This window comes from Euprymna scolopes, chromosome 1 (genome assembly GCF_053919585.1).
Source record: "Euprymna scolopes isolate OS-2025 chromosome 1, ASM5391958v1, whole genome shotgun sequence".
Lineage (NCBI taxonomy): Eukaryota > Metazoa > Mollusca > Cephalopoda > Sepiida > Sepiolidae > Euprymna > Euprymna scolopes.
The window spans coordinates 78,523,855-78,539,109 of record NC_136482.1 but is presented as its reverse complement, the minus strand read 5'-3'; the positions used below and the strand labels follow the sequence as shown (position 1 = coordinate 78,539,109).

The following is a 15,255-nucleotide window of genomic DNA, read 5'->3' as shown; positions in this document are numbered from 1 at the left end:
CACCTATGAAGGCCCAGAAGCCTGTATAGCAGCTTTCTGTATAGCCCTAGTAATTAGTTTGTTAAATGTACATGGTGAGTTTATATAATGCGTATCTATATAAGGCGCCACCGGTCTCTTTATATGTATATGTGGCATATCTGTATGTTAATGATGTTTTGTTTAGTATATACACAGTGTTCTATGCATCACGTGTACATATACATATACACACACACACACACACACACATATATATATATATATATATATATATATATATATATATATATATATAAAATGTGTAACATTAAATTTGGCATAACGGCTGTATATACAGGTACCAGATGTGTCTCTATATTAGAATATATAAAATACATACTTCTGTTCGTCTCCTGCAGTAGCACATGTGTTTGTGGGTGCTTTTACATTCAAATGCATATAGTTAACAAGGCACATAATTTTATAGTTTCCATTTTCCGGTCGTTATTATTGGACTGAAAGTCGGTAAGCTGATAAATTAAAATATCTCTCTCCGAAGTAAATGGCATTGTCCCCCGGTTATATTTTACATAAGTTTATTTTCACGCTTCCCTCTGAGTTTTCACACTGTTTCTACATCTTTCTGTGTCGCCTAATACGCTCACGTAGATGTAAAATTAACGACCGATTGCCAAACCGATTTTCAATAAACTGAGCACTCGTGTTTACGTGTATATATCAACACTATTTCTTTGTTAGTTACGCAGTTTACGGAAACAGACCAACCAGTTTATTCTTTGGCGGAACTAAATTCCAAGTCATCTATTCTTGTAACTCGATGAATATTTTATTGTAACTTTAAAATATTTAACTTGCTTATAAATTCCAATTCTGTTTATTGTTTCAAATATTTATGCGATAACATTTTTACTCTATACAAACATTTCAATAATATTATTTCGATCGATTTTATATTTCAATAGTATTAGTTCGATCGTCAATCGATACATTCAGTTTAATGAAATAACAGGAATTTCAGCCTACAATGGCGTAATATACAACATCTCGACTAGCCAAACGTGAAATAGTCGTGAAGGATCAAGTAAGATGGAAAGACGAAATAAAGAGCGCCAATGTGACTTAAACGGGAAATGTGGAAAGAACACTGGGACATTTGGGAAATTTTTGCCACTCAGACCCCAAGAAATACTAACGGCGGTTTACAACAAGAAATCAATGGTAAGCGGCTGTTACGATAACACAAACTATTTTTTTTTTGCAATAATTACCGAAAAGCTGAAGGAAACTGGAAATCTTAGCAGGCTTTTTGTCACTCGGACTCCAGGGAGTATTTGCTGATGATCTTATTGAAAAACTTCTAGGAAGTAACAAAACAACAACAACAACAACAACAACAACAACAACAACAACAACAACAACAAAACAACAACGATGATAATAATATAATGACAGCAACAATAATTATAATACTAACAAAAACAAAAACATGATAATGATAATAATAATAATAATAATAATAATAATAATAATAATAATAATAATAATAATAATAATAATAATAATACCTTGTTTTAATTGTTTTCAGTTTTCGATCAATTATCTAATTAATTGTCTTGCTCTTAATGTAAACTCTTTCTAAAATAATTAGGAGTACTCAAAAAATACCTATTATACTGCCTTTTGATTTTCATTAAAGTTAAAGTATTCCAGATGCTGAAAATTATTTCAATTTTTCAACAACTTTATTGCGAAAACGGAAAAAAAATGAATGCATTATGATTCGGTTAACCTCTCGAAAATCATTTGATTTTCTTAAAATCCCCGTGAGAAAAATGTTAAAGTAGCCAATTATTCGTAAAATGGCCACTTTACTAATTCGATGAAGAATTATCGTTTGTTTATTAAAGCTTGATCATTTAAAGTAGAGTTTTAAAATCCAATTACAAAGCAACAAGATCCACATAATTTGATTGTGGATAGAAAAGTTTTTATTTTATTTTATTTGTTGGGCTGACAATAGATTGTAAAGCGGATTCCCAGAGTAGGAAAAAGAAAATCAAACACGGAAATTAAACGAAATACAATCGAAAGAAATAAAGAGCATGTTGAAACGCCATTTGCTTGGTGGTTTAAATAATTTTGGAAATGTAACAAAATAAACAAGAATTGGTATTTTATGGATACACTTATTTGATTTGTACGTTTATGAAATCAAAATACTATTCCCATCGCAAGCGTGGCTGATTAAGCGGTCTAATCTATATATTAACATATCCTTTATAGAGATTTGCGTACTAGTCTAATATTCAGTTTAAAACGTAAGTGTGTGATATTATTTGGATTATTCGAAATACTATTCGCATCTTAATGTTATGCTCACAAATTTCACATGCTTTCATACTTTCAGCCATTACTGGTAGAAATCATAGATGTAAGGTTGCATCGAGCGAAGCATTTTTACAATTACAACTCAAAAACAAGAGTACTTATATCAAAGAGAACCAGACCATGTTGGCTAAACTAAACACATTACATTGTACTTGTTTGTTGCTTAAATAAAAAGTTATATAATTTTAAAAGACTCATATTTGCTTTGAAAAAAATTAGACCATTTTCCAATGGGAAGTGCTATTTTTTCTCTATCTATTATGTATATATATATATGTATGTATATTAATATATGTGTATATATGTATATATATATTTATATATATGTATATTTATATATATATGTATATATATTTATATATATGTATATTTATATATATATATGTATATATATTTATATAAATACATATTTATATACTTATATATATTAATATACATATATTTATATACGTATATATTTATATATATATATTTATATATATATATATATATATATATATATATATATATAAATATATGTATATACGAGCAAAAGTACTCATCGTTGACTGGGTTCAAAAACAGCCTACAGAAAATGGACTCTGATTTATGAAAGGTTATGAAAGGGAAGGGTTGTAAAGAGATAGCTTCGAATTTGGGGGTATCAAAACCAAAGCTAAATATGATGAAAGTAAAAATAAAATAGATAGATCCCATAATTTATTATACCATACCTGTTCACACTGAAACACTTATCACAATGTTCTGGTGATCTATATTAAAAAACCTTGCTAAACTTTCTGACATATTTCCATTCTATGGAGGTCAGGCGCTAACGAACACCCCATAATTTTATTATACCATATTTCTTCAAACTGAAACATAATTATCAAAGTATACTTACGCAGATAGATATGAAAAGTCTTTATTAAAGTTTGTGCCTATTTCCATTCTATGGAGATCAGGCGTGAACGCAGACCCTACAATTTTATTATACCATCCGTATTTAAGTTAAAAGATACTTATCAAAGTATTATTATGTACACCTATGTCAAAAACACTTGTAAACGTTTTTTTTTTTTTAATTTTTAAATTTTTTATTTCCATTCTTTGTGGACCAGGCGCGTACGCAGGCGCCACAATTTTAATGAATCATCATTATGCCAGATCAAACATACCCATTCCTGTGTCTCGATTAATCTTCTATCATTATATATGATCAGTTTTCTATAATAATCAACCATATAGGAGCATACTTGAGACCAGACACACACAGGCGTTCAGCTTTATATTATAGATTTCTAACTCTGCCCTCTTCAGTAGTTTTATTATTATTATTATTATTATTATTATTATTATTATTATTATTATTATTATTCATAGCTAATAATTACATTATTTTTACCGTTTAACAATTTCATTTCTATTCCATTATAAATATTGAAATCAATTGCGTCTCATTTTTGCCGTTTGAATTAAACGCTTTTACGTTGCAACATTAAAAAATACTAAAAAACACAATCTTCTGCCACAAATGGATAAAATGATTCACGTGAACTTTTTCGAACATGATTGCTAGGAATGAAGGTTGTCCACACTACAAATCTCCAGTTCTTTCAACGGTTTTCTTTTTCTTTTTCATTTCGATACTTTTTTATGACCAAGAGCGGTGGTCCGCTTGAAATATTAAAAATAACAATAAAAATATTAAATACAAAAGTAACATGGTTTTTCATGCTTCAAAAAAACCTCATAACCTTTAAATCACTATCCTAGAAGCATACGTGGCATTTTAACACACACACGCACACACACACACACACACACACACATATATATATATATATAGATACACACATATATGTAGTAAACTAAATATAAAGAGATATATTTCTGTCCAATTAATTTGATTATTTTTAGTATATTTTTATTTTCTTGCTGCATTTTATTCATTATTTACATATATCTATTGTTCAGTGGCGTTCATTAAAATGTTAGTTGCATGATATTTGTTGTTTCTTCTTTTTTCTTCATTCCAAACACCAATGAGTTTTCTTCATTTTTGTTTCTGATATTTACTTTTGTTCTTATTGTTTCAGGGAATCGCCGAATTGGATTTAAGAAACTTCACATATGGCGGCGTCACAATTACAGGTTTTCAGATCGTGGATAGAAATAACCCGATTATAAAGAAATTTCAGCGGAGGTGGTCTAGATTGGAGACAATTGTCTGGCCGGGTGCAGGAAAAAAAATATCAGTAAGTAATTTCAGCGGAGATTGTCTAGGTTGAATACTACTGTCTAGCCGGGCACAGGAAAAATACCAGTTATTAATTTTACATCCGAATGTCTGGCTTCGTATAGTCACCATAGGAACAGAGACCTATCTTCTGCACTTATGAAATATGACGTATCTCAAAGAAGCCGTTTGCGAAGTTTCAGAAAAGTATGTAATTCACAAATATAAAGACATACAGACTTATCAACAATGTTTAATTTGAATGGAGGGTATAGTTCATAAAAATGTAAGATCATTCTAAAATAGTTCTTCTTTACAGCCAACAAATAATTAGTAGTATTAGTAGTATTAGAATATTGATATCTACGCAACATCAGTAATATCAAGGTGCTTAATGCTAAATTCTGTCTAATATTTCATAAATATTATGAGAAGGAAGCGAAGGGGAGAAATGTAGCAATAATAGTTTTAACAATTCAACCAAGGAGAGGCACTAACTTGCAAAATGTGTCTGAAAAAATCCATCACATTCCCAAGTAAAGGCGCCTTAGGCGATTAGCAATTAACTAATCCCTTCTCAAAGAGGGAAGGCAAACCGGTGTGATGGTAGTTCTGTGCAGTTCTAGGAGATCCACCTCTAGAACTGCACAGAACTATCATCATACCGCAAATAACAGAGTTTGGGTCATTACGGGAATGCTCTAATCTGTGTTGATTTTGGGGCCGATGACTGCATCTCAAAACTTCTTCATAGCAAATCTGCCACGATTGTTAGCAACAGCACTCAAATGTTTAATCATATGCGTAATCGGTTAGATTGTTGTCAATGTCTTTCAAGTAAATATTTTCGATCGGGTTTATAAGTTTATAGCTGCTTGTTTATGTAGAGATTAACGTCTACATTTCTTGTCAATCCTTAACAAACTTGGTCAAAATCATGGCGATCATTTAACATAGAACTGATTTAAATGCTAAGATATTTAGTTCCAATACTAGGTCCAAGGTAAGCGATAAGTTGAAAATAATACTTTAGTTTAAAATGTACCTCGATTTATTGAAGGTATTAGCTTCTTGGTCAATAGTTGAACCAATGAAGTTCCACATAATTTTTTTAATATTTATCTTGATCGTTTCTTTTGATCTTTTATAATATTGTTGAGGCTTATATTTTTACGCAATTAAAACTTTCGAGTTTTCCAAATATCATGGATGAATCTGAAGCACTTGTAACCTTATAATATTACCGCGTCGTCAAATAGCTTCGTTCCATTATATAAATTCAGTAATATATCATACAATATGGAGTAGTAAAGTCCAGAATAACTTTACTCTTACTTATCTTGTCAGGCATATGGATTTAAATCTCACGGTTTTGTTTTCCGAATATTATAAAGCGAGATACTTTGTTATCTCGTTTCGCTGATGTCTGTTGTTTTTATCTAATGACGAGTCCTGGTCTATAGTTGGTTTGTAAGTAAACATTATCTTCATCTGTGCAATATTCTCATTTAGTGACTGCATATTTTATCTAATTTTCTCTATTCTTCATTCCCTTAATCAGGTTATAATTTCGAAGCTATTTCATCTCCGAATTATTAACACGGTTCTTACGATTATTAACGTAATACATGCTACTAATAATGCAAACAATAAGAAGATGTATAACAAAGAAAAGAAAAATAAGATGAAGTGATAGAAGACGAAAAATAAGTGGAGATGACGAAGAAAAATGATCATTGTGGTAAGCGATTTAATTTCGAGGAATTTTTAAAATATCAAATTATATCATATTAAATGTTGACTTATAAACGGCTAGAATGGTGCACATCAGATCAGTAACAACACACTGCATTGTCTCTTATACTCGCAGTTTGAGACTTTGATTTGTCCAGCTTTTATAATTAGAACCTGTTAAAATGTACTAATTGAAACCATAATAGAGGGTTTATTCGTTTAAAAACACATGCATAGTATCGCAAGTAAACCTCATGATTATGCACGGACATTTTTCTATCTAAGAAACAAAGAAAACTAATATCTGCATAGTTGTATCCACGTTTATTAATTTCAATTAACACGGTGTAATTTAATCGGAAAACAAATGCATGCAAAGTGTTGCTTCAATTGCAACTTGTGTTCAGCCTATTCGTGCAATTTCTTTTTTTAGAATAGCCATTGCATCTTGGCATTAAATCAGTAGCAAATTGATTTACATGCGGTAAAATGGAAAGGCCAAACCAAACTAGATCATTAACACTGCATTGCCTTGTATCTTATAGTAATGGTTTTCAACCCTTTAAAATTATGTGGCAATTTTCCATAATTATTTTAAAATATCTTTACTTCGCTCATGTCTACGCTCGACTAATTGGATAACTTTTCTCCATAAAATAAAAAAGTCAAGAAAAATAAATGAATATTCTTCATCCAATCATGTCTCTGGTCTCATTATCAATCGGCGTTATTATTCGACTTCGACATTTAGGTCAATTGAGTGATGATAGTTTTGTCCCGAGGGTTTAATTTATTCTCAGTTTTCTGGATTGCAAGTCTGAACAGAGAATTTATTTCTCTTTCTTCGTATTATTATTATTATTATTATTATTATTATTATTATTATTATTATTATTATTATTATTATTATTATTATTATTGTTTTTTTGTTTAGCCGTTAGTCTTGCTGATGTTATACTAATAGACAGACCATAACAAATGAACATAGGTTATCAACATCTTCTTTTCACAGTCTTCCAGCACATTCCGCAAGATCCCAATTCTCTTAATCCACATATCAGTTAGCTTTCGGTATTCGGTGACATAAACCCCTGACCAGTGACATCCAAGAACGATAATTTGTTGTTATGTTCTTTTTTCCATCGTGAACTGTATAGTTGGACGGGTCGAGTTCACATAGTCTAGTAACATTTGAACATCCTTCTGATGGAGCCAGAGTATGAAAGTATCATTTCCATATCGCAACCATATTGTTTAGTTATACCGAAAGCCAACTTTCACTAGGCAGTACCTAAACTTCAACTCCCACCATGCATATAACCATGCATATAGTGTAAAGAAAGGAATCATCCGTTGCCTACAACACCGAGCAATAGCAATATGTAGGAACAGCAGTGAATTTATATTATATATTTATAAGAGAAACCCTCCACCGGAACAATTATGCAGAGAGCATGACATCAGCTCCAAGAAATCTGTACCAAACACAAAAAGACACCATTCAGAAACTCACCACATTTCTTAGACATGGTGCCATTAATTAAAACCTCTGTACGTCCTTTTGAGGTGAAGTTGAAAAAAAATGCAACAGTCGCTTGCCATTAGCCTCTCGCTGGCAATGAGAATTAGTCATCGCTGGAATATCGGCGGCATTAAACCTTCCTCACGGTTTCAGTCCTGTTCACACCCAGCAAGTGGAGGTTTTGTTTGTGCTTTCCCTCTCTCTTCGGCTTTTCAATCCTTCTCGGCCCTTCGACTATTTGGTGTCATGTCAGTTAAACATTTACGTATTATTATTATTGTTATTATTATTATTATTATTATTATTATTATTATTATTATTATTATTATTATTATTATTATTATTATTATTATTATTTGCCTTAATTCTACAGTCAGATGAGTATATGACATAGGTTATTGTCTGTAAGAAATCATCATACACAAGAAGTATTTCTGAAAATATTAAGTTCATTTTATTTTTTTTTCACTTTCATAATTTAATCTTAATAGATATTTAAAATAATGCGCTTTACGTTCAACCCTTTAAAATTATGTGGCAATTTTCCATAATTATTTTAAAATATCTTTACTTTGCTCATGTCTACGCTCGACTAATTGGATAACTTTTCTCCATAAAATAAAAAAGTCAAGAAAAATAAATGAATATTCTTCATCCAATCATGTCTCTGGTCTCATTATCAATCGGCGTTATTATTCGACTTCGACATTTAGGTCAATTGAGTGATGATAGTTTTGTCCCGAGGGTTTAATTTATTCTCAGTTTTCTGGATTGCAAGTCTGAACAGAGCAGTTATTTCTCTTTCTTCGTATTATTATTATTATTATTATTATTATTATTTTTTTTTTTTTTTTTTTTTTAGCCGTTAGTCTTGCTGATGTTATACTAATAGACAGACCATAACAAATGAACATAGGTTATCAACATCTTCTTTTCACAGTCTTCCAGCACATTCCGCAAGATCCCAATTCTCTTAATCCACATATCAGTTAGCTTTCGGTATTCGGTGACATAAACCCCTGACCAGTGACACCCAAGAACGATAATTTGTTGTTATGTTCTTTTTTCCATCGTGGACTGTATAGTTGGACGGGTCGAGTTCACATAGTCTAGTAACATTTGAACATCCTTCTGATGGAGCCAGAGTATGAAAGTATCATTTCCATATCGCAACCATATTGTTTAGTTATACCGAAAGCCAACTTTCACTAGGCAGTACCTAAACTTCAACTCCCACCATGCATATAGTGTAAAGAAAGGAATCGTCCGTTGCCTACAACACCGAGCAATAGCAATATGTAGTAACAGCAGTGAATATAAAGAAGAGAAACCCTCCACCGGAACAATTATGCAGAGAGCATGACATCAGCTCCAAGAAATCTGTACCAAACACAAAAAGACACCATTCAGAAACTCACCACATTTCTTAGACATGGTGCCATTAATTAAAACCTCTGTACGTCCTTTTGAGGTGAAGTTGAAAAAAAGGCAACAGTCGCTTGCCATTAGCCTCTCGCTGGCAATGAGAATTAGTCATCGCTGGAATATCGGCGGCATTAAACCTTCCTCACGGTTTCAGTCCTGTTCACACCCAGCAAGTGGAGGTTTTGTTTGTGCTTTCCCTCTCTCTTCGGCTTTTCAATCCTTCTCGGCCCTTCGACTATTTGGTGTCATGTCAGTTAAACATTTACGTATTATTATTATTATTATTATTATTATTATTATTATTATTATCACTATTATTATTATTATTATTATTATTATTATTATTATTATTATTATTATTATTATTATTATTATTATTATTATTGGCTCACAAGGAGCTTTCACACATGGCATCAAAGATCCCATTGAATCCAGCCTGTGGGGTTCTCTGAAAGCTGTTTGACAATAAGTCTCCTCAGATTTTCAAGTACTCTCCACCTCTTTCGATACAATTTACAAATATATTTGCATTATCGCAACAGCTGATTTCTCGTTCGCAGTTGCATTTTATTGTTATTATTATTATTATTATTATTATTATTATTATTATTATTATTATTATTTGCCTTAATTATACAGTCAGATGAGTATATGACATAGGTTATTGTCTGTAAGAAATCATCATACACAAGAAGTATTTCTGAAAATATTAAGTTCATTTTATTTTTTTTTTTTCACTTTCATAATTTAATCTTAATAGATATTTAAAATAATGCGCCTTACGTTCAATATCTGGTAAGAATTGAGAAAGCATATTTAATATCAACTTCCTCTTTTACTCGATTTGGTTGATCAACGTTCACTTTTCGATTCCTAAAATATATAGATCTCTGCATGCAAATTGTAATGTTTTAATGTAGATGCATTAGCCTGATATTTGGCATTGAGTTCACAATCTTAAATGCTTATAAAAAATTGATTAATTTCACTAATGCAAACTAATATAAATTAGATAATCGTATCATGCCATTATACGCGGGAACAATAAAAACGACATACTCTCGTAGCCAACATAATAGATTCTAACATATCTGCGTGGCCAGTGTCGATCATACGAGTAACATATTTTCGGGAATTGCCTGAAATTTATCTCTAATGAATCAGATAGTTTTACTGTAGGAATTGGCTTTATAAATACATTTTTATTTAGAAGGCTAACAAGTAAGGCAACAGGTACTTCCGCGAGGGACTATGTAAAACCAACTGACAAATTTTTTTCTGTAGAACAGAACTAGATTTTAACTTATCAGTCTGTCTCGTTAACTACTTAGTCACCGTCACCTTCTCTTTATTATTTGCAGCAAAAATTGTAGAAAACAATTCATAGACTTATTTGCTATTCTTCTATGCATATATAATCATTCATCATAATTTAAAATCGTTGCGAATATTAACTGAGAATTTGATAGTCTTTGTCTGCAGCAAATATATGCACTAAATTATTAACCCTGGTAAAGTTATCCGTGCATCTATGTATGACCGCATTTCCAGCTATAACATAGAGTATACTCTCTAGACTTAGTAGGAACAGCTTTGTCTAAAAATAGAATACATAAATATTTACTTGCCAAGGCTTATATAAAGATCGATATTACTATAGAAATTTTAAACTTTGGCTTTATAACCTCTTAGTAGGATTATATATGACCAACATTACATAAACCAAAGAAATGTTGAAGTTTAGTTGAATATTACTACAACGTATTTTCAAATTACTTTCCTCTCTATGAGGGAAAACACAGACAAAAAAGTTTGTTTTAAATGTGGAAAAAATCCAGCTGTCCGAAAAAGGAAAAGCTGGATTGGAACAAAGATAAATATTGCGCAAGGTTAGAACAAAATATCTTTATTTAAAACGATGAGAGAAAAGAATATGTAAAGCAGTAGAACAGATACTACATTTTGTTCTTAACCAAACAACATATGAAAGAAGAATATTATATATAATACTGGTGTCTGGCAGCGCCTGAATATATTTTAATTCATACATATTTAGTATTTATTATTACAGAGCCAATTCATTATTAAATATTATATTGCACCTAATATATGGTATTGATTTAAGAACTAATGGCTTGGATGCAGTATGTTAGAATCGAAAGCAGAAAACTTAGCGCTCCAGCCGCGTTCTCTACCGTTTGAGCTATTGGCATATAGATAATAAAGATTTAAAATTAAGCAACTTCAAGCTATGAATGAATTTGAGCATGCGCAAAAGTAATAGAAATATGCCAGCAAGTTGAGACTGGCATTTTTATTTCTACTTGCCGACATAAAATTGGACGAGTTACTTATCGAACCACACAAAATTTTACTCGTTATAAGCCGTCTTTAGTGTATGATTCCTATTTTCGGTTAATTTCAGTGTCATGTAAGAAGGAGTTTGGGATTTTATCTATTAAATATTTACACACACATATACATCTATTGTTTACTTTGTATATAGACCAGTTATATTTTAATTAATAACTAATACTAGTATAATCTACAACGTAGTTTTCTTTTTAATGAGTTGCACAGTGTACTCTTTCAATAGTATCCAATTGATTAAATATAGCAAAAACTTTTAATTGCAAATAATATAATCCACGCAATTAGTGAACTAAGACAGGAGATAATAAACAATTGAAATAATCGACAAAATGCCGAGAAAATTGTAACTTTTTCATTAATAATATCTCCGCAATATCCTGTATGAAAACACCTGCATCTCTACTTGCATTAATCAGTTTGTAATTAAGTCTCGCTATTTCGAGGCAGTTTTTTCGCCGGTCTTTATTTGCCAAAAGACGATCGGTTTAACTAATTGATTTTGGAGGGAATAATACACCCGCTCTGGTTATTGATTTCCTGATTAATTCTTTGAAGCTAATCACTATTAAGATCAGTCTTTAATTGGATTTCAGCTTAATCTTAGACTACGCATGAAAGGAAAGGCAATGACGAATGTGCGGTTATGATTCGGGGTCAACATTTTTTGGGGGATAAAAGCTTTGTGTATTGAGATAATTAGAAGTTTGTCAAATATCGAATTTACGCTGCGAGAAAACTGAGCATCAAAATTTGAAATCCATAATTTCACACATGAAGACATACAAAGATACACACACATACATACATACATATATACATACATCCACACACACACACACACATATATCTATATCTATATATATATATCTATATATCTATAAAAGTGAACGTGTCTGTGTGTCTGTCTCTGTGTGTACATTTCCCTACGACATAACTTTGCCAATTTAAGGTCTACAGACTCGAAATTTGATATACAGGGTACTGAGGTTTGGAAAATCTATGTGATCGGTTTTCAGCCAGAAATTTGGCTGTTAAGGTGCCAAAGTTCAACGATTTGACCTTTGAGAACTGTACCAAACTCCTCCGACAAGTTGGGTCTACCCACTTGAAATTTTAGATATAGGTTCCTTGGACATGAGTTAAACTTCATAACTTTATTTGAGCCCAAAAAAATAAATGTTAAGGGGTCATAATAGGTGTCAAAGTTTAAATAATTAGCCGTTGGTTTTTTGGGTTTTTAGTTTTTTTTGGCTCAGCATACACCTCCAAACATCGGTGCAACGTCAGGCACCATGCTAGTATATCTATATATCTATAAAAGTAAATGTGTCTGTGTGTACATTTCCCTACGCAATAACTCTGTTAATTTTTAGTCTACAGACTCGAAATTTGATATGCAGTGGACTGAGATTAGGGAAAATCGGGGTGATCGTTTTTCGACTAGAAATTTAGCTGTTAAGGGGTCAAAGTTCAACGATTAGACCTTTAAGAACTTTACAACACTCCTCCAACAAATTTGGGTCTAAACACTTGAAATTTGATAAAGGTTCCTTGGACATGGACCTAACTTATAACTTGATTTGAGCACCAAATCATAAAAGTTAAGGGGTCATAATAGGGGTCAAAGTTTAAAAAGAAAATTGACCACTGCGGTCTCTACAAATTACTCAGACACTTTCTGGTCTAAACATTTGAAATTTTACATAAAGGGTATTCAGAGATAGGGCAAGATTATTAATTGGTTTGGTCGAGAATTTTTAGTTACCAATATATAAATGTATGTATGTATGTTTGCATGTCTGCCTAAAACTTTCGATAGAGGCGACGGATTTTTACAAGATCAGTATCGTTTTGAAATTCGACCTTTCATACCACAAATATCGAAAAATTGGCTAAAAACATTAATATCTTCACCTTCAAATACACACTTTTCTACAGGGGGCGCGTTTTTGGCCGATATTTTTTAAAGTCATCCTCTCCTTTAGATTGTCTAGCCTTAATTTTTAAAAATGCCACTTCCGGTTTGGCGGTAGTCGTAACAGCATAGGCGTCAGTTTTTTCCCGTTCTTTTGCCCGTTTTTTTTTTTTTTTGCTTAACAAACACTACCAAACACCCGGGCAACGCCGGGCTGAAATGCTAGTATATCTGTAAAAGTGAACGTGTCTGTGTATCTGTGTGTCTGTCTGTGTGTCTGTCTCTGTGTGTGTACATTTCCCTACGACATAACTCTGTCAATTTAAAGTCTACAGACTCGAAATTTGATATACAGGGTACTGAGATTTGGGGAAATCTATGTGATCGGTTTTCGGCCAGAAATTTGGCTGTTAAGGTGTCAAAGTTCAACAATTTGACCTTTTAGAACTCTACCAAACTCCTCCGACAAATTTGAGTCTAAGCACTTGAAATTTCAGATACAGAATCCTTGGACCTGGATATAACTTAATAACTTTATTTGCGTCCAAAACAATAAAAGTTAAGGGGTCATAATAGGGGTAAATTTTTTAAAAAATAAATGACTTCTGCGGTCTCTACCAAATTACTCAGACAATTTCTGGTATAAACATTTGAAATTTAACATCAAGGGTATTCAGAGATAGGGCCAGCTTTTTAATCGGTTTGTGTCGATAATTTGAGCTACGAATATAGAAGTGTATTATGTATATATGTATGTATGTTTGCATGCCTGCCTAAAACTTTCGACAGACGCGACGGATTTTTACAAGATCAGTATCGTTTTGAAGTTCGACCTTTCAGACGACAAATATCGAAAAATTGTCTAAAAACATCAATAACTTCACCTTCAGTTGGGCATTTTAAACAGAGGGTCGCTTTTTTCGCTGATATTTGTGAAAGTCTTAGTCTCCTTTCGATTGTCTAGCCTTAATTTCAACCTACGTCACTTCTGGTTTGGCGGTGATCGTAACAGCAAAGACGTCAGATTTTTCCCGTGATTTCCTCCTTTGCGGTACGGGTTCGAGCCTGCCATCCTACTACCACTTTAATTTTTTTTTGCTCAACATAAACATACAAACACCCAGACAACGCACGCTTAAATGCTAGTATCTATCTATCTATATATATATATATATATATATATATATATATATACATATATAAAAGTGAAAGTGTATGTGTCTGTATCTGTGTATCTGTGTATCTCTGTGTCTGTGTACATTTCCCTACGACATAACTCTGTCAATTTTTAGTCTACAGACTCGAAATTTGATATAGAAGTGTATGTATGTATGTATGCATACGTACTGAGCATACTGAGATTTGGGAAAATCGATGTGATCAGTTTTGGGCCAGAAATTTGGCGATTAAGGGGTCAAAGTTCAACGATTTGACATTTAAGAACTCTACCAAACTTCTCTGACAATTTTGGGTCTACACACTTGACATTTTAGACATAGATTCCTTGGGCATGGATCTAACTTAATAACTTGATTTGACCCCTGAACAATAAATTTTAAGCGGTCATAATAGGGGTCAAAGTTAAAAAACATTTACCTCTGCGGTCTCTTCCAAATTACTCAGACAATTTCTGGTCTAAATATTTGAAATTTTACATAAAGGATATTATCATCAGTTTGGGTCGAAAATTTTTAGTTA

At 32.0% G+C, this 15,255-nt stretch overlaps 1 protein-coding gene across 2 annotated transcripts in view; it reads left to right on the top strand.

The window, feature by feature from the left end:
* LOC145242245 (glutamate receptor 2-like) overlaps positions 1-15,255 on the top strand; it is an 815,605-nt gene that overhangs the window by 295,571 nt on the left and 504,779 nt on the right. For both annotated transcript variants that reach the window (XM_080105285.1, XM_080105346.1), the window contains exon 6: positions 4,449-4,607. In XM_080105285.1, coding sequence (XP_079961411.1) covers positions 4,449-4,607 — 159 coding nt within the window. The remainder of the gene's footprint in view (positions 1-4,448; positions 4,608-15,255) is intronic.